At 42.5% G+C, this 18,303-nt stretch overlaps 1 protein-coding gene across 9 annotated transcripts in view; it reads left to right on the top strand.

Moving 5' to 3' along the window:
• Phactr2 (phosphatase and actin regulator 2) overlaps positions 1–16,678 on the top strand; it is a 259,681-nt gene extending 243,003 nt beyond the window's left edge. For all 9 annotated transcript variants that reach the window (XM_029482385.1, XM_029482382.1, XM_029482383.1 and 6 more), the window contains 2 exons: positions 4,493–4,569; positions 14,620–16,678. In XM_029482385.1, the coding sequence (XP_029338245.1) occupies positions 4,493–4,569; positions 14,620–14,635 (93 nt within the window). In that variant the 3' untranslated portion in view covers positions 14,636–16,678. The remainder of the gene's footprint in view (positions 1–4,492; positions 4,570–14,619) is intronic.
• The last annotated feature ends 1,625 nt before the right edge of the window (positions 16,679–18,303 follow it).

Genomic DNA, 18,303 nt, shown 5'->3' with positions numbered 1-18,303 from the left:
AAAAAAAAAAAAAAAAAAAAAAAAAAAAAAAAAAAAAAAAAAAAAAAAAAAAAAAAAAATCAGCGCTATTGTAGGTACAAGGGACACGAAGATGAATAGTGCCTTTCCCGTACTGCACCGACTAGCTAGGTCCTCGGGAAGACTGTGATTGTCCCTCTGTAGGATGTTATTAGCTGGCTCGCAGAGTGTACACTTCACTCTCCATAACACCAAGCTTAACGAGTCAGCAAGCGAGCCACTCATTGTGTGATAGCTACATTTAGCAAAGAAATAAACAAAAGATGTCAAGTGGAAACTCTTAACGAACTCTTCACTTACAACCTCCACTGTAACGTTTCAGGAGGCTGCAAGAACTCTATTTTCAACAAATTGCCTGGTGCTTCTGGCCAAGGAGTGCCCCAAACTGACCAGAGCTGATTTGACGAGGGAGAGCATGTGGCTACTCTCTACTAGACACACTTAAACTTGGGTTTAGTCGGTTGTATGTCCTGCGTTTAATTTCCATGATCCCAAACGCCACTGTGCATGTGGTCTCAGTGCAGCTCCCTGCAATTTGGGGTTGTTGCCTTGGTCCTCTTAGAGGTTAGTTTCAGCTGAATGGTCCCCCATAGGTAGCCCAGCCTAGCACCAATGGCTGCAGTCCCACCCCCTCAGTCCATCTTCTCTATCTTTCAACAAAACCAGCCCCAGTTACACTTAGAGAATTATTAGGCCTAAGATCTATTCTTATCTTTTATAAAAAGCAGTAGTTATGTTTATACCCTGTGCATCTTGTTAATACAAAAGGTTTTAATTTTCTCCTTTTGAACCCCTGAGAAAGTAGTAAGTGACAGAATTAAAGTGGGTCCTTACCGAGTAAAATTTGGACGTGAGCACTTGGTTCCATAATCGGACAAATAAGTGTCTCCTGCTGTGTTACACTTGTTGCTATGTGGTTACATGTTACTACTGATCTATGACTTCTAAATACAAACCAGCACACACATGGAAATGAAGCCCTTTATTGGGTGGATGTATGACGTGAAGGATTATGGGTGGTTTCAACTTAATGACTCCATGCACGTTTGGTATCCAGTAGAGCACAAGAGCTGGGCCTCTGTTTCAGCTCAGAATATCATTTAGGTTATGAACTGTCATGACAAAGCAGCCCAAAGTTACTGGCTTACATCAGTGATATCGAATGCTTACAAGTTTGTAGGGAGGAATTCTTGAACACATCAAGACTTTGTGGGATTCTGTCAGGCCCACGTGCATTTGGAGAGATGCTGTGGGGACTCAAGAACCCACTTGCCGGAGTCGTTTCTTCATGAATGTATCTGTACCCTCGTGCTCACTGACGTCTGTCTACACGGTGTCTGCATGGGCGTCTGCGTGGCACTCCAGTGGAAGTTCCGAGGACTTCCATCCTCTGGAGTCTTCCTTTGTGTTGGGGATTCTCACCCCGGTATCTTGCTCTGCCACGCTGTCAAATGTGTTTCACATGGCAACCGGCTTCCAAGAAGCAAATGTTGCCGGGCCAGGAACAAGCTCATGCTAGACTAGTCCAGTGACAGAAACCCGGTGAGTCTGCTGTTTTTACCTGTTCAGAGTAGTGGCAGGGTTTACCCAGAATAAACAGGGTACTGCATCTTAGGAAGGTCTTGAGAAGGGGCAGTGCAGAAGAGAAATGGGCTGTGTCTGTGAGTGTGTAACTGGCTCTCGGAAGGTAGCAGTGTGGGCATGATATGGGCACTTGAAGGTTATCAATTGTATTGTGTGCAGCGGGGCACAGGTTGTAGTTGTCCTGACTTACAAACTCCATATCCCAACTATTTCTCTCTGGATATTTTCATTGGGTTTTACCATACTCTTCTAAGTGGTAGCTCCCTATCACCAGTAAGTCCTTGGTCTTGTTTAAATCCAGCTTTCCTTCAGCAGTACCCGCTTCCATTCCAGCAAATTTTTCTATAGTAACAATCAAAGAACTGTCAGTCACCAGCCTAAACTATGAACTGTTTTAAATCTAAATGGTATTTCATGGGTGACTCTACAGTATTCCGCACATTTTAAAAATACTCTTTGAACTATTATTCTTAATTGCATCATGAATTTTCATTACTATTTTCTAGGTGGGTATGTTAGCTGGTTTCCTGTCACGGTAAAAAAGAAAAAGTAAAAAAGGTGATTAAAGCAATTAACTTGTAAGTTGAGAAGGTTTGATTCACAGTCTGGGTACCCAAGAGCTAGGGTCTCTAGTGGGGATGCCATACATCATGAGTCAAAAGAGCAAAGAGAAGCTAGAGCATAGTCCAATAATGTCTTCAGAGGCGTGCCCCCAGTCACCTACAGATATGGCCCTCATAAGACCCGACCTGTTAAATGTTCACGGCACTTCGAATAACCCTTCCCTGATCAATGGAGCACACGGATGAGAGGTGACACTCATCTAAACGATAGCAGCAGGAAAGCTGCGGCTTGAGCAGAGAGCTATTCCATGTCACAGTCCTATGGGGCATTAAGACCAGCATCCATGCCTTGTGAGTCCAACTGCAGCCCTTCAAGACCAGCATCCATGCCTTGTGAGTCCAACTGCAGCCCTTCACGTGGCCTCCGCTAAAAGCTTTTGTGTAAAGAGGAAACTTTTAAATGAGCACGGAGTTGGAATTCTTTGCCCTATGTATACTTCTTTTCACTTCTTTTCAAGGACAAACTTTTTCTAAAACTTCATTTGAGCAACTGCCTGGCTCCTGGCTCCTGTGCCAGTTATTTCTATGGCCAAAACCAAGTGTCCACATTGTTATGACTGCTGCATTACCGTGTCACAGGGGACTCTGGCCCACAAATAGGTCTCTGCTTGCTTTGGCACTTCCAAAAGCTAGTAATAAGAATTAGAACTACTGTTCACTGTCCCAGGATCCTCCAAAGACACTTCCAGACCTACAGAATGTATCTGGGGAAAGGAGACATCTGTGACAACAGGGCTTCATTATCACACTAAAATATACTTGGAAGGGGAGTCTGTAAACTATGAACTGGTGGTTAATGATGGGAGAGGGCCACGAAGGGGTCTTGGGGCTTTCTTCTATCTTTTCCCTTTTCCAAAGTTCATTGACTTTCAGTCACAAAGTAGATTCCCCTATCTCTCTGGGAAAGGACTTCCTGTGGCTTACACTGGCATTCTGTGTTTGACCAGAGTCAGTCCCTTTAGCAGAGTTGTCATAAGAACGTTTCATATCTACTTTTCCTTTTATATGACAGAAGACATTCTTTGCATAAAAAATATTTACACTAATCTGGGTTTTGTCTGAGTGGTGCAATCTGCATAGAGTTTATAAAGATGGGGACTTTTTTTTTTAGTATGTTTTATGTGAGTGAAATACACTTTGTAGAAAAATAGGAAATAAAAATAAGACAGAAATTAAAACTAAACCCATGCATAATCCTGCCACTGTCTGTTAACAGACAGCCAAAGTTAGCATTCAGAGGGGCGTCTCCACTTTCCAGTCTGCATGCATAAGCATCTTGTTGTACATGGCATGGATTATATGTTCTTTAAATAAGGCCTCCATTTGATTTTTCTCTGAGTGGCTTTAAATGCTATGCTGAATTTTCAGCCCTGTTTGTCTAAACTTTCAACATGAAAAAATAAATAGCAACAGCCTTTTTGGCATCCCTGTGGTAGCAAATCAAAGCTGTGTTGCTGTGGGCAGGCAGGCGGGCTTCAATGTAAAACTTTTCTGGGAACAGAATATGGATTCTCTGGAAACCCCACATGCCTCACGTCTGCTGTGGTCATCAGAGGGTGGAAGGACATTCTGTATGACACACAGACGAGACACGACAATGAGTCTATTGAGCACCCTGCTGCCACCCTCCCCACTCAGGTCACTCTTGGGGAGGCCGGCTGAGCTCTAGTTCAGCCTTCACCTGAGTAGCCCTCCTCGGAAATACACAACCAGGGGTGTTTCCGATATGCAGACTTAAGAGAGTTTCCAGAATTTGGGATATTTTTGAAGGCATAACGAGATGAGATAGCTGAGGGATGCTGCCCTGGTCAACACACAGAGTTCCTCTCTGGGGCCAGGAGTCTGACTCAGTGTGAGAGTGCTTTCCTGGTATGCATGAGGCCCCAGGCTTGGTCCCCACCACGGCATAAAGAATTCATTTGCGTTCATACACACTGCACACACGCATCTTGAAGGTCATTATACGAGTTTTTACCATACCTTTACTTTGTGACTGTCACATGAGGTTGGGTGTGGAACTTTTCCCTTTGTGAGTTACACTGAGGCTCAGAAAGCCTCAGATTTTGAAGATTTTTCTAATATCAGTTTTTACACCAAGGGTGATCAGGCTGTAACTCGTTTCATTTATTAAATCTTAATCTGGGATAAATTAGTGATCTTTTTCTCTCCCCTACAATATTACATCATAGAAGAATATCTGCCTTGTGGATGCTCTATAGGTTGGGAAAATACGTTACCTAAATTCTGCTCCGTTTTCTCCTGTTTAGGCAGCAATAAGGAAAGAACTAAATGAATTTAAAAGCACAGAAATGGAAGTTCATGAAGAGAGTCGACAGTTTACAAGGTAGGTAGATAAGATTTAGTTTTGCATATTGAGAATACTCAACCTGGTAAATTTCATGGCAGCTATATTGCATCACGATTTAATTTTTTGATGTGGTTTAGCAGGAAATCCTCAAATGAATGCTTCTGCTTCCCTCAAATCTGTCCCTTTTTGCTTTTACTAGTAATATAGAGTCCTGGTTGCAGATTTAAAGATATAGCTGAATCAGACTATAACTGTCTAGACTTTCCTGAGAACGTTTATGGCTTAGTTGTCCTTTAAGAATAGCTAAACTAATCCCATGCATAATATTTTTTGGGTGGGGGGTTGGGTCCTGGAGAGAAAGCTCAGTAGTTAGGAGCACTGGCTGCTCTTCCTAGAGGACCCAGGTTCAATTCCCAGCACCCACGTGGTGGCTCACAAGTGTCTGTAACTCCAGTTCCAGATGATCCAACATCCTCACACAGACACACATACACAGACATACACAGACACATATACACAGACAGACACACAGACATACACAGACATACAGTGCACATAAAATAAAAAATAAATTATTTTTTAAATTCTAAAATTAGGTCTTTTATTATTATTATTTCTTTTCAATGGAGTCTGAATCATTCTGAGGGGCTATATTACAGTCCTCCTTTTTGTTTCTTTTTGGGAAGCAAGCTCTGTGCCCTGAGCAAAAAACTGGTGGTAGGCAGTGTGAGAACATGTGTTACTTCAGGATCACAGGGCAGTATTTGGGACAGAAAGTGAATTTTCAGAAGCTAGAACTTAGAAGAGTCAAGTTTTGATCTGCTCCCCAAATCACTACTGTGAAGTCAGACAAATCGCTGAGATAATGAATCTTTCTCTCATTCACAAATTCAGAGACTCCAGGGCATGTTTCATTGGTGCCACTGCCTTGGGGGCCTATGACCAAGCTACACATCATGGTGGGAACATGTTAGAACACCACTCACTCCCACTGTGGCCCAGGAATGAGACTAAGGAAGAAGAGATGTCCTGTCTGTTCTGACCTAATTCACTTGCACACAGATATGCACAGATTCATAGAAACACATATGCGTTGAGTACACAGTCACATAATTGAATTTGTAGAAAATTTCAGGACAAAATAATGCAAGAAGACAAGATTCTCTGTCTTGCAGAACACATAGAGTGATCCAATGCCCTGATCTAGAACCAACCTCAGTAGAGCAACCAAATACTGCTCTCCTAGCCCTTCCGTGGTGCCCAGTGGTCAAGGTGCTGTTCTACACAGGAGACCTTGTCACAAGGCAAAGGAAATGCAGGTGACGCTTCATTTTTTCCATAGTCGGCAGCTTCTGTTAAGTGTGTGGAGCCCCCCCCCCTTCCAGTCATGTTCCATAGCCGTTCGTCACACAGGAAGGTCTGGTATGTCAGACACACCCTTCATCTTTGGAAGCTCCTTCATGTATGCCTCTGGTGACCTTGTTTGCATTTGCAAACACACATCCTAAATTTTCTCTCTCTGAGGGCTTCCCAGTAGTGGTAATCTGCTCTTACATCTGTAACATGCCAGATGTGTAACCCCTGCTACGTACAGCTGAGAGCAGGAAAACTTCCTGTTAACATGTAACACCTGAAGCTATACTTCTTTGGGGAAATTGATCAGAAAAGGGAGACAGGATATTTATGGTGACACAAAACTGGCTGGGGGCCTCCAAGCCATTGGGGAAATGGCGTATGCTTGTGTGGCTGAGTATTGACTCCTGAGCTGTATGTAATGTCTTCACTCAGCAACCTCATGTCAGTTTTCCCTCTGCATAGCCTTCCTGTAAGTCATAAGCTCTGATAACCTTATCTCCATTTGATACCATGAGGCAAGAATGAATTACAGCAGAAAAGAAGCAAAAAAGTCATGTTTTTTTACAAAAGTTGTAATTCTCGGAGAGTATTTAGACTACAAGGCCTACTTTCTGTTGTGTTCTCTAAGCAATTTCACTAACACCTGCCAGGGGGAGATGCAAGAGTCATTTCTTTATGTCTTTTTTATATACATACAAAATGATGTGTTTTCATTAAGCACTTAAACATGTAAAAGCTATAGCAATAAAAAGTCACCCCCCTCGCTTACTCCTTTTCCACCCTCGGTTTTATTCTCATAGGTAAGGAGTAGTTAAAGGTGGGGTATGTACTTCTAGGCTTCCTGTACATTTACAAACTCATCCATATAATGTACATGTGTGTATAGACTGCTTGTATCCACTCTCTCGCTCATATACCCTGTGTGGAAAGTCAGTCCTTCCTATTGGTGTATACCCACTCATCCCCATGGCGACCCATAGGTAGGTTACTACTGTACACTACTGAACAGGTACCATTGGGTGTTTATGATACTTTGGTTTTTCAATGTCAACACGAAGACCTTGACTTCATGATTATGTCTGTCTACACACACCAGTATTTCTGTGCTCACCCCATTAACTGGACTTCCTAGGTCTCTGGATTCATGTGTTTTATAACCTTTTAAAGATTCTTTTATAACCTTTTAAAGATTCTGTCATCTTTCCAAGAGGACTCTTGGTTTACTGATCCACAGTTGATGAGTATACGAATCCGCAACCGCCCTCATCATCATGGGGTCTGCAAGTGACTGCAAGATTTGTATTCTAGAGGATTAATAGTTGCCCACTGGTTTTCATAAGACTGGGCATCTCCTCTTAGCTTTATTGACACCCCTACCCCTTTTTTAAATTGTTTTGACTTTTGTATTCAAACCTTTGTAAATTTTCTTTTGGATTGCCTGTAGATTGGTAAAATCTGAGTCCTTGGTATTTTTTTCCAACCTGTTGTTAGCCTTTCAACTTTTTCACTACCTTTTGAGTAAATATTTGCACCTGAAATATTTCTGTGCTGTTACTTTTAATTTTGTTGTTTTTTTTTTCCTGTGCTCTATGGAAAGCAGCCAAGACTAAAACTATTGTTTCTAATTTTTTTCACACTTAAAACTTTAATCAATCGGCCACCTGCTTCTGTGTATGCTTCAGGAGCAGACATGAACCTCACTTTTCTAAGTCAGTAGTCCATCGCCTCTGTGACTTCTAGATGTGCAGCTCACTCCTAGTATATCCATGGGTCTGTCTGGGTTCCATAGTATGTGCTAAGGAGCTCTGACTGTTCCTGCCTGTGCCAATGGCACTCTGAAATTAGTCTTACACTGTTTTCTAGTTGATGGGATTTTTTTTAAAACCTCCAAAATCCTATTGGCCATTTACTCCTCTGAAGAAATGAAGACTGAACATGTGTTTAATTAAATAATTTGTTGATCATTTCATCGTTTAAGTAAATGCACCTTGAGTAAGTTTTGAGGTGGTAAAAGCTCACATTGAGGATAAAATTAAAAAGGTTTTTTAAAAATATATTGATTAACACTCTTTAAAGTGTCATTTCTGATAAGGAAAACTTAAATGTTCATAACACCAAAATAAACATGCCTTTCTCAAGTAGCTTTAAGACTTGGCAGCAAAGCAACTGTATATTGCTATTTTCTTATTAATGTATATGACATCTTTAGAGTTGTATCCCAGCAACAAAGTCATTTTGGCTTTTGAGATATAAAAAAATCATGCTGTGATCTTCACATTGGTGTCAGTATTTCTTTTAAAAGGAAAGGGTTTTTATAAACACTACTGTTTCTAGTCAAAATAATTTTAAAATATAGTCATGTATTTCCCTTAGAAAAGTAAGTGTGCATGGAAAAGACTTAAGCAGTCTCTCGGAGGCAGAAACTCTGTCAATCATTACCTATCCCTGTGCAGCCTAGACACATGGCAGTAATTCTTTCTCGTAGTCAGTACCAGACTTCATCTCTCACATCAAATGAGCCTTCCTATCAGACCCTCACCCTCCCAGGGCTGTGTAGGTTGGAGGCAGGTCATATCAAGACACCTGTGTTCCCTGTACAGCGCCTGCTTAGCCCAAGACTCAGTCACACAGCGATCCAGCCATCTCTCAGGTGGCCCTTTGTAACCTCCTGTGTCTCAGGATATTTTGCAAAGACACCCAGGAGGCTAATGACACCAATTACACTTATCTCCGGGGAGGAGAGCTGGTAGCTGGGGCAGGCAGAGGAGAGAGATTTTTTTTTTTTTTTTTTTTGCCACTGACCCTTTCAAGCCTTTTGCATTTTTGAACTAGGAGAGTGTATTGCCTAGTCAATAACAGGTATTTAAAGAAACACTGAGGAGAGACCCTTGGTCTTGGGAAAATTATAAGCCCCAGTACAGGGGAATGCCAGGGCCAGGAAGCGGGAGTGGGTGGGTTAGGGAGCAGGGCTGGGGCCGGGGGAGGGTGTATAGGGACTTTCAGGATAGCATTTGAAATGTAAATGAAGAAAATATCTATTAAAAATTGTTTTTTAAAAATAATACAAAACACTGAAGAGATCCAACTCCTCAAACTGTGTTTTGTTTTTGTTTTTGTTTTTGGTGTTTCGAGACAGGGTTTCTCTGTGTAGCCCTGGCTGTCCTGGAACTGACTTTGTAGACCAGGTTGGCCTCGAACTCAGAGATCCGCCTGCCTCTGCCTCCCAAGTGCTGGGATTAAAGGCATGTGCCACCATGCCCGGTTTAGACTGTGTTTCAATCAATGAGGATTCTAGCCTGGTGAGTTATTTTGAATTCCGTGCTAGCATCAATATCACAAATACTTTTAGCACAGCAGGAAGACACGGTTTTGACCCCCACCGCCATCCCCGAGTTTCTTCTGTTGTGTGTGTTTTGATGAATTGTGTTGATCTGTGATACCCCTGGTTACTCCCAGTATTTTCCAGAGAGCCTTTGGGAATGGAAACACATGCTAGGGCCTTGCACCAAGGGTGGGGACAAGAATTTACCCTCAGGCCTGAGAAGGGACTAAGCTGTCACTTGCATTGCTTAGTGTTCTCACTGCTTCTCTGGCTCTCCTCAGCCCTCTGCTTAAAACCAAAACCTTGAACCTACTTAAACAATGGCCTGAGTGTTGATTATGTAGAATCATTACGTTCTCAAAAGATACCACCATGATGACCAGAATCCACTTCCCTTTCTGAGACAAACGGAATTTCTATAATAGGAAACAATTATGTAAAAAGTTATATTTTACTCAGAAATAAATTTTAAAGGGTAACAGTAGAAAGGTTTGGGTAACTGGAATATTCTGGATAGCGTTTGTTTTCTAATGGTTTTACCATGTTAACATGTACCAGAATGTCACTTTTTACACACGGAAAGATAGCTTCACACAAAATAACATTGTAGAGTCCAGAGTATCTTCCGATGTGAATAATCTTATTTGTTTATGAAATGGTTGCTTATTAAGGGAGGGTATCATCATGTACTCGTGGATCACTGAATTGCAGCTTTTAAAGTCAAAGCGGGTCTCAAGAGATTGTACTGTGCCCAGCAGACAAAGGGGAGACTGCCTGAATGCATATGATCAGTCCACTGCCTGATTTAAAAAATCAGGTGCAGAGAAAAAGGCTGGAAGCTCTAAAATCAAAAGCTCTTAATAGTTTATTATAGTTGTGGGGTATGTTTTTCTTTTCTCAGCTTCTAAAACACTTTTCATGTAAGATTACTGCATATGATCATCCATGTTTTGTTTGTTTAAACCGTGACTTCATTCTGCGTGTTTGAGGTTATTGACATTTCTTGGGTTTACATAGAAAAGAAACATCTCTTCTAGCCGCTCTGCTCCTTCGCAATGCGTGTTTCTTTGGTTTACCAGATCTTAGGGATTGGCTATAGCCACATTGCTATACCAGATCTTAGGGATTGGCTGCAGCCACATTGCTAGCCAGCCACATGCTTCCCTGAGCCAGGTCCAAAGACCTGGTGCCATCTCACAGTGCAACCCAGTGGAATTCACTTTCTACCCAGATTCTTGGTCAAATGGTGGATGGAATATACGATGGAAGGAAAAATATCTTAAAGAGTTTCCTCGCTGGTTTGGAGAAACTAAAATCAGGGTTCTTTCCAGAAAATACTGGACTTTAGATGACCCTGTCTCCCCCCCAGGACTGATGCAGTTTTTCAAGTACCTGCATCTCAAGCAGTTTTACAGATGGAAAGATAAGTTTTCATGTGTTGCTTGTCCACACACCTGTCCTGTGAATCCAGAACCAAAGGATATCAGAAGATAGGGAAATATTTGGTGAAACAAATGCCATGCAAAAATGGGGATGGGCTAAACAGTCGCTAACAAATGAGTTTCTGTCCATTCCCAGAGAAGCTGAAGCTGTGGGAGAGAGGCTGGTGGTTCACTAAATGAGGACCAGAAAGGGACAGGGCGTTTGACTTGTGCCCCAAGCAACCCTGAGGCCCTGTTCCCTGTATGCAGCCAATACAAATCTAGGGATGTGGAGCAGCGACCCCAGCTGCTGCTCTGCTGGGAACAGCGTAAGAATGCCCACCCACATCTGCTCTCCTTATTGTCGAAAAGTAGACACATTCAAGACAGCTAGTCATGGAGGTCAGGGCTCCTTTACGGTCAACACCGGGCAAGGGGTGAGTCTGCCCATCATTGTTCTGGCTCTGGTTTGTCCTCAGAGGTGGTCTAATAAATTAGGAGAGAAGTGTGTGGAATCTTTCTGGCAGGCAAGTTTCTGGAAGGAATGAGAGTTCGGCCTTGCCCTTACCCAGTATGCGATTCCTAGGGCAATTATAATTTTTTGTGGTTTATTGTTTCAGTAGTCTGATAGTACGGATGTCTCTCTTTAAAATATCTCCTCTCCTGCCAGGATAGTCACAAGAAGATAACAGAGACCTCCCCCTTTGAATGAAAGCTCAGCTGAGGACATGTTTTGGTCTATAATATAGGTAAAATTATAGACTCCAGAGCCAACCCTTCACTTCCCACTTCTCTGCCTTGGACAAATGACTTAGCTTCCCAGTGTCTCAGTCTCTGCAGCTGCACAAAGTGAATCTGGGAATTCTTTCTCCATAGTAGCTTTCTGGCCTCCATATGAACATGCCACACACACACACACACACACACACACACACAAACTAAAGAAAATAAGTAGTACAATACTCTTAAAATTTTTTGAGGTACATAAAAAGAACTTTGGTATTTTTTCAGGTTGTCAGTGGCCCTTCCTCAGTGGCATTCTGGAAGGTTCTACCTGCTGAGTTCTCATAAAGTAGTCTATTTACTTAAAATAAATTTAGGAGTCTTAAGAATGAACTGCCCGGCCGGGCATGGTGGCGCACGCCTTTAATCCCAGCACTCAGGAGGCAGAGGCAGGCGGATTTCTGAGTTCGAGGCCAGCCTGGTCTACAAAGTGAGTGCCAGGACAGCCAGGGCTACCCAGAGAAACCCTGTCTCAAAAAAACCAAAAAAAAAAAAAAAAAAAAGAATGAACTGCCCGGTTATATAAAATTATTTGTAGAGTTATCAGATCATTTCCAAAGTTCCAAAGTGCATTTATAATGATATGCTTCCAACAAGTACTGATTAAGTACAGAGAGGGGGGTCAACCCTGGGAACTTAGTGCAGACAAGGTCTTCATCCCCAGTTGTCATGATCTGATGAGGGAGACAAATTATTGACAGTAAAGGAATAGACAGTCATCTCCAGGGCTGAGGAGAAAATATAGCAAGATGCTGTGAGAGATAAGGGGACCACAGACTGCAAAGCCAGGAAAAGGGGTGGGACAGGACGTAAGGAAGTGACACTTGTATGATTTAAGCAACAGAAGAGAGCTCCAAGGGAAGAGAAAAGATCCCACCCCACACTTAGGTGAGCAGATGTGGAAGGAAGCACAGATGTCGAGTGTGTGGGGTGCAATCAAGGAAGGCATTGTACATGGCCAGGGCATGGGTGGCCCAGGTGTCAGGCCCAACAAAGCCCTCTGTTGCTCAAATGTAGATCATTTGGGTGGGCGGTCACACTCCAACTCAGGCTATGGCCAACATGGGAGTTAAAAATTCAGCTCCAAGTGCACAGATTTCTGCTTTACCTTTATCTCCCTCACTGGTTTGGGAAAGCTCCCTGTATCTTATCTTGACTTTCAGATAAGCAAAGGCACAAGAATGATATAAAGATCAACTTGTGGCCAATCTTGTCTTATCTCTTCTCATATTTTTTCTTTTCTTTTTGAGGTGCCAGAGATCAAATCCAGGGCCTTATTTGTGCTAGGCAAACAATCTACCACTGGGCTCCCTCCCAGAGTTTATTTCAGTTAGTGTTCAATTTACCATTCTAAGAGACATCATTTGCCAGGTAGTCCATTCTGTGAGTTTGGAAGCTGGAATGAAAACAGGTCTCTGCTCGGGTTTTCTGTAGCCCAGTGGGAGGGGCCTTTGCACAAAGACCCTACCTCATAATGACGACTAACCAATGTAAACCAAAGGTCAGGCAACAGAGAAGAAAACCACCGGTGCTTCCCAGAGAGGTAAAGAAAAGAGATTCCATGATTTCAAAGAATAAGATTGGGCAAATGGAGATGGGAGGAAAAATAAAGGTGAGAGAAATAAAATAGATACAGGCATTTAGGGACCAGTGGCAAGGAATAGTTATGGAGCTGCACGGATTGGGCCACATTCTGAACAGATTCAGCCACAGCTCCAGGAACCTCTGTCTTGTAGAGAATGTGGGACAACTATGGTCTTTTGTCAATGAGCTGGCATAGTGGGATCGATACTTCGGGTTGCTCTTGATGGTATGGAAGATGATTTGGTAGACAGGGAGCCATCTCATTTACGGGGTAAATCAACAGTTACTTGTTGGGAGCACCAACGATGGTAAGCAGAGCTGCGTAAATGTGGAGTCAAAGTAGACTGAAGAGCTGAGTCGGCTCAAGCTTTGTGAAGACAGTGGCTTTCCACCTTGGTCTCGCTGATACACATATAGATGTGAAATGAAGGGACGATGTTGCAATCATTAAGGACAGCATGTCGTGGAGCGTAGGCTCCCCAACTTCAGAAATGTTCAGGAGCCCATATGCAGGGAGGGAGAGAAAGGCTTGCTTATGTGATGCTAACACAAGCTGGTGAGGGAGAGTGACTGGACACTTTGGGTTCAGGATCTGATGACAAATGGAAAATCAGATTGAAGGAGCAAAAGGAGTTCTGGATCTGGGACTTCTGCATTCGACCTATTTTAGGAGAGCAGTAAATATGACAGGTTAAAGGCAGCTTGTGGTGGGGGACCTCTGTATAGTTGTAGGCATGCTTTTTATGAGGCGTGTGGACCATCGTGGTAAAAACCCAGGTAGAGGGGCTGAAGAGATGATTCAGCATTTAAGAGCACACCGATTTCTCTTCCAGAGGACCCAGGTTCAATTCCCAGAGCTCACATGGCAGTTCCGACCTGCCTGTAACTCTAGTTTTAGGGGATCCAATGCCTTCTTTGGCCCTTTGTGTTCACTAAGCATGCACTTGGTGCACAGACATGCACACCAACAAAACACTCACACATAAAAAAAATCAATAAAAATATAGGTTAAAAAAAAAAAGAGGAAAATTTCAAGTGGTGAAAGTCATTTGAAGTCCCTGGGAGGACCTGGTGGGATGTTGATAATAATGCCCTTGTTAGGGTTGGGGTGGGGTGTTTGTTCTGTTCTGTTTTGTATTGTTTTGTTTTGTAAGGCAGCATTGGCTCAGGTTGGCTCATCATGTAGCCTAAGATGACTTGGACCTCCCCATGCCCTGCCTCTCCTGTCCACGTCCTAGGATTCCTGCCATGCACCACTATGCCTGTCATTAAGCTGATAAGATAAGAATGATTGTGTTTTGCCTCCCATATCTACAAGTTAAGTGTAACCAAATCCATTTAAGACACACACCGCTGTGCTTAATGTGGGTTAGACTGTGACCCCAGAGCCTAACCATGGTTCATCTTGATTATTCTCTGAGCCTGAGCACTACCAAGATCTTTTTCGTAAGGTTCGTGTCTGCATTCCAATATAGCATACACAACATGGTTGTTATGGCAGCAATTTAGTGGTAAGTGGGTTGGTGACATTCAGAACTGCCTTCTGTACCTTTCTCACTTCACCAAATGCAGAATCCACTTCCATTGCTGGAGACCCACAGTTTCTGTTTCTTACTCCAGGTTTCATCGTCCATAATGAAGCGTGGGACTGCTCAGAAATAAAGACTGACTGCCCCTGGCAGAAGCCCTGCTTCCTGAGACCCTGCCATTGCACTGAGATTTGAATGTGTATGTTTCCGTTTCGTTGTGGGGAAGGAGCTGAACGACTCGGCTTTGGTTGAGAATGCTTCACCTCGACAGCCCAGATGAGGCCAAGAAGCTGAGAGCCAGATGTGGCAAGCCTGGCTGCCCACCATGTGTACTGACACAAGGGGCACTCTGGTCCTCTCAGCTGTCCTGCAGCAGGAATGTTAATCAAAGAAGACGAGCAGAAGACAATCGCCAGTTCAACTGCCAGAAAGCCAAACATGGGTTCATAAACAATAGACATTGGAATTGCTGGGGGTCACCCCAAACAGGGTGAGAGCTAAAACTAAGAAAGAACGAGAACTGTTTCATTATGTTAATGAAGAGAAGAATAAAGAGAGGTATATTTTTGAAGTAGGCATTTGGTAGCTGAGAACTTCCTAAGGGATTTGGGAACCTACTCAACCAATGTAGATCCCTTAAAGACTTCATTCTAGAACATTCTTGTTTCACCAATAATGGTTCTGTGTAGTACCATTTTTTTTTTATGTTGTGCCAGTGAACCCAGTTGCCAGAAACAAATATGAGTGTTCATTAAATGCAAGGAGCTTCAGCCAGCTCTTCCTAAGCATGCTTGCTCTCACTGTGTTGCATGCCTCTCAGTAGTACAGCTAACCACACGTTTTCTTATATTGCTTTCCTAATGTATAAGCGCGCTACAAGGGAAACAGGAATGAGGTCAGATGTAATGTGACCTGTAAAACTGTTGCAAGCTTTAGAAATAAATATTCTGCTCTTTCCCTGTCTTAATTATCTCCAAAGTCAGGAAACCGTTCTTTAGTTAAAGAAGATGATATGGACAGTCACGACACCCTTTAAACACTCAGTCCAGAGTTGCAGCTTAAGCAACATACAAATGTCTGCTGCTTTCTCCAAGTTCTGAGAGGGAATTTAAAAAACATACCAGGTAGTTTAAAATGCTGCATTAAGAAGATTTTATTTTTAAGTTAGATTGCTGCTATTTAAAAAATAAAATAAAACAACGAAGACCAAGCACATGCATCTAACAAAAATACCCTAAGGATTAAAGGAAGCCAGAAGACTCCTGGTTTATGTAAAGGAAACCTTACCGTCTATGATGAATGTGGGGATCATATCCATACACCCGGTATTTACTCTCCATGCCAGAGAAACAGTAAGATAGTTGGAGCCAGTTTCCCCCAGGAGCCTGTAATCAGTCTTGTTTACATTAAAAAGCTTTCCTCCCTCAAACTGTTCTTCTCTGCAGTGTTAGGGCCCAGCACAGAACCCCAGAAGGGCTCACTTGTAATACTACCTTGAATTTCACTGTCCCTTAAGGATAGTTTTGGGCCCCTTTGGATTAAAAACAAACTTAGAAGGAGGAGGAGGCAGAATCTATATGACACTTTTTTAAAAAAAGAAGGCAGAATCTATTCCATGTCTAGCTCGTTCTTTGATCTGGAACTATGACAGTTCTAAAGCACTTCAGCTTTAAAATGTGGAAGCCTGTAATTTTCTATTTCAACTGAATAGTCAGCGTTCAGTCAGTTGAGTGAGTGTCGGTCCGGCCGATCTGTGGTATTTGGAGGGACCCCTTGAAATTCGAGGATTTCATTTAAATGTGAAAGTGGTTAGCTGCAGTGGACTGTTGTGAAAGGCCAGAAGGACCATGCCAAGAGGTAGCCAGCATTATTGTACCCGTAGCTGTGCTTAGCTGTTTGCATTAATAAAACAGGGCTGCTGTCCATACTAGTTCGTCCCTCTAATGGCATAAGACAGACTTTGCTTTTGAAATAGCATCTGTGAGTGCACTGGTATTTGTCTGGGGGCTTGTTTGATTTGTTGTTTTGCAGTGCTGAGATTGAACCAGGACCCTGTGCGTGCTCTGCTCTGAGTACTCTAACCCCTGAGCTACACCCCTAGCCTTTGTTTTATAGTCTCAACTCAACCATAAATAGTAACTTTGTTCTCATGACTTGCAACAGTGTTCTCCTTCATGAGCTCCTACTACCATCTTAGTGGCGTGGGGAAAATGCCAAGGCAGAGGATGCTTCTTCGGCTATGCTTATAATCTCAGAGCATTTTAAACCTTCTAGTCAAGTGTTATCAGTATGTGGTGAATGTAAGACAGGAGCACAGGTTGTCATTCACAGTGTGTGTCATAGAAAGTTGCTATTTGGTTGGTCAGAAGAATCTTTTTCCCCACTAGTGGGGCGAGTGATACAGTTTTTTACTTTCCACAGTGATATTCACCCACTACAAAACAAAACGCAAAATGCCTAGGCTCCAAGTTCACCCCCTCGCAATGCACAAATGAAAACCTGTCTCCTGATACCATCTGTCAGATTTGTGATACATATACCTTTTATTCATACTAACTGATACACTTGGAGAAATTAAGAAAGCTAAAAATTACCTACTAGTAGACTCACATTTAACTAACAGGGATCACTGATTACTTCAATATGATGGTCTATTAACTGTTTTAAAAGCCATGGAAAGAATTAAAAGATCATGAGCCAAGCTGTAGTTCTCAGAATAAGGCTCTATTTTTTGCTGGTTAATTTGTAAAGGCAGAAAAGTTTAAAGGCTACATAGCCTCAGCAGCATCCCATTCCCAGGTCTCCATCCAGGCATCCCCACAGAAGGCACAGGCAAGGCTCTCTCCCTGTAATTACCCCTCTGCCTATTGCCAGCATTGCTGCAGTCCAACCAACAAGCTGCTATTCTTTAAGAAAATGAATATGTACAGAAATCGTGTGTGTGTGTGTGTGTGTGTGTGTGTTGCAGTTGTAACACAATTCCAGTTTTTCACTAAAGCATACCAGGTAGGCAACTGAGTGAGCTTTCCTGACTCCTGAGTTATGATAAAGAAAAAGAAAATTTGCCCATCTCACTGAAGGTCCCAGCAAGAAAAAAACTAGATGATAGAAAAGCCAAAGTGGCCAATTCCACCTTGGTTTTTAATGGAGGAGACTCTGTTGATATTAGGGTAATGAGAAGACTCTAAGTTCCCTTCACACAGCAGCCTCATGGTCATTACAACTGATGTGACAAACACAGCCCTAATCCATGTTCGCTTGGGGCAGCTTGACTGGTCGTTTCCTCTGCGTGTGAAATGTCCTGTGGTTTTATGTTAGCTGAAATTTATCTTTATGTTTACTCCTTGAATCATTTAACCCAACATCTATGATATTCAGAGAACCATCTTGGGCATTTGAGCAGCTATTAATTAAAGGAAAGGCAAACATATCAATTTCTCTGCCTTACCCAGAAAAGAAGCTGCCTTCCTGGTTTCTTCTTCAACTAAAGACAGTTCTCTGTCTCTAGTGTCAGAAGAATGCTCTGAAATTTAATTGCAAATATATTTAAGGAAAGAGAAGAATCTAATATGCTTTTCAAAAATCACCAGATATTGAAAACGAGTTGTGAGCCCTTAGTAACAGCCAGGCTTCGTATCCTGTAATGAATCCAGTGATCCACTGGCACTTTTTTAAAAATACAGGAGTTTGTTCTTGAGGGAGAAAAAAAAATGTGTGTTCACATCTCATATCCAGATACACCCCACAGCAACACACGCCAGACAAGGCCCTGGAA

Source organism: Mus caroli, chromosome 10 (genome assembly GCF_900094665.2).
Source record: "Mus caroli chromosome 10, CAROLI_EIJ_v1.1, whole genome shotgun sequence".
Lineage (NCBI taxonomy): Eukaryota > Metazoa > Chordata > Mammalia > Rodentia > Muridae > Mus > Mus caroli.
The sequence above is the reverse complement of the archived record's forward strand: the minus strand, read 5'-3'. Positions and strand labels throughout refer to the sequence as shown.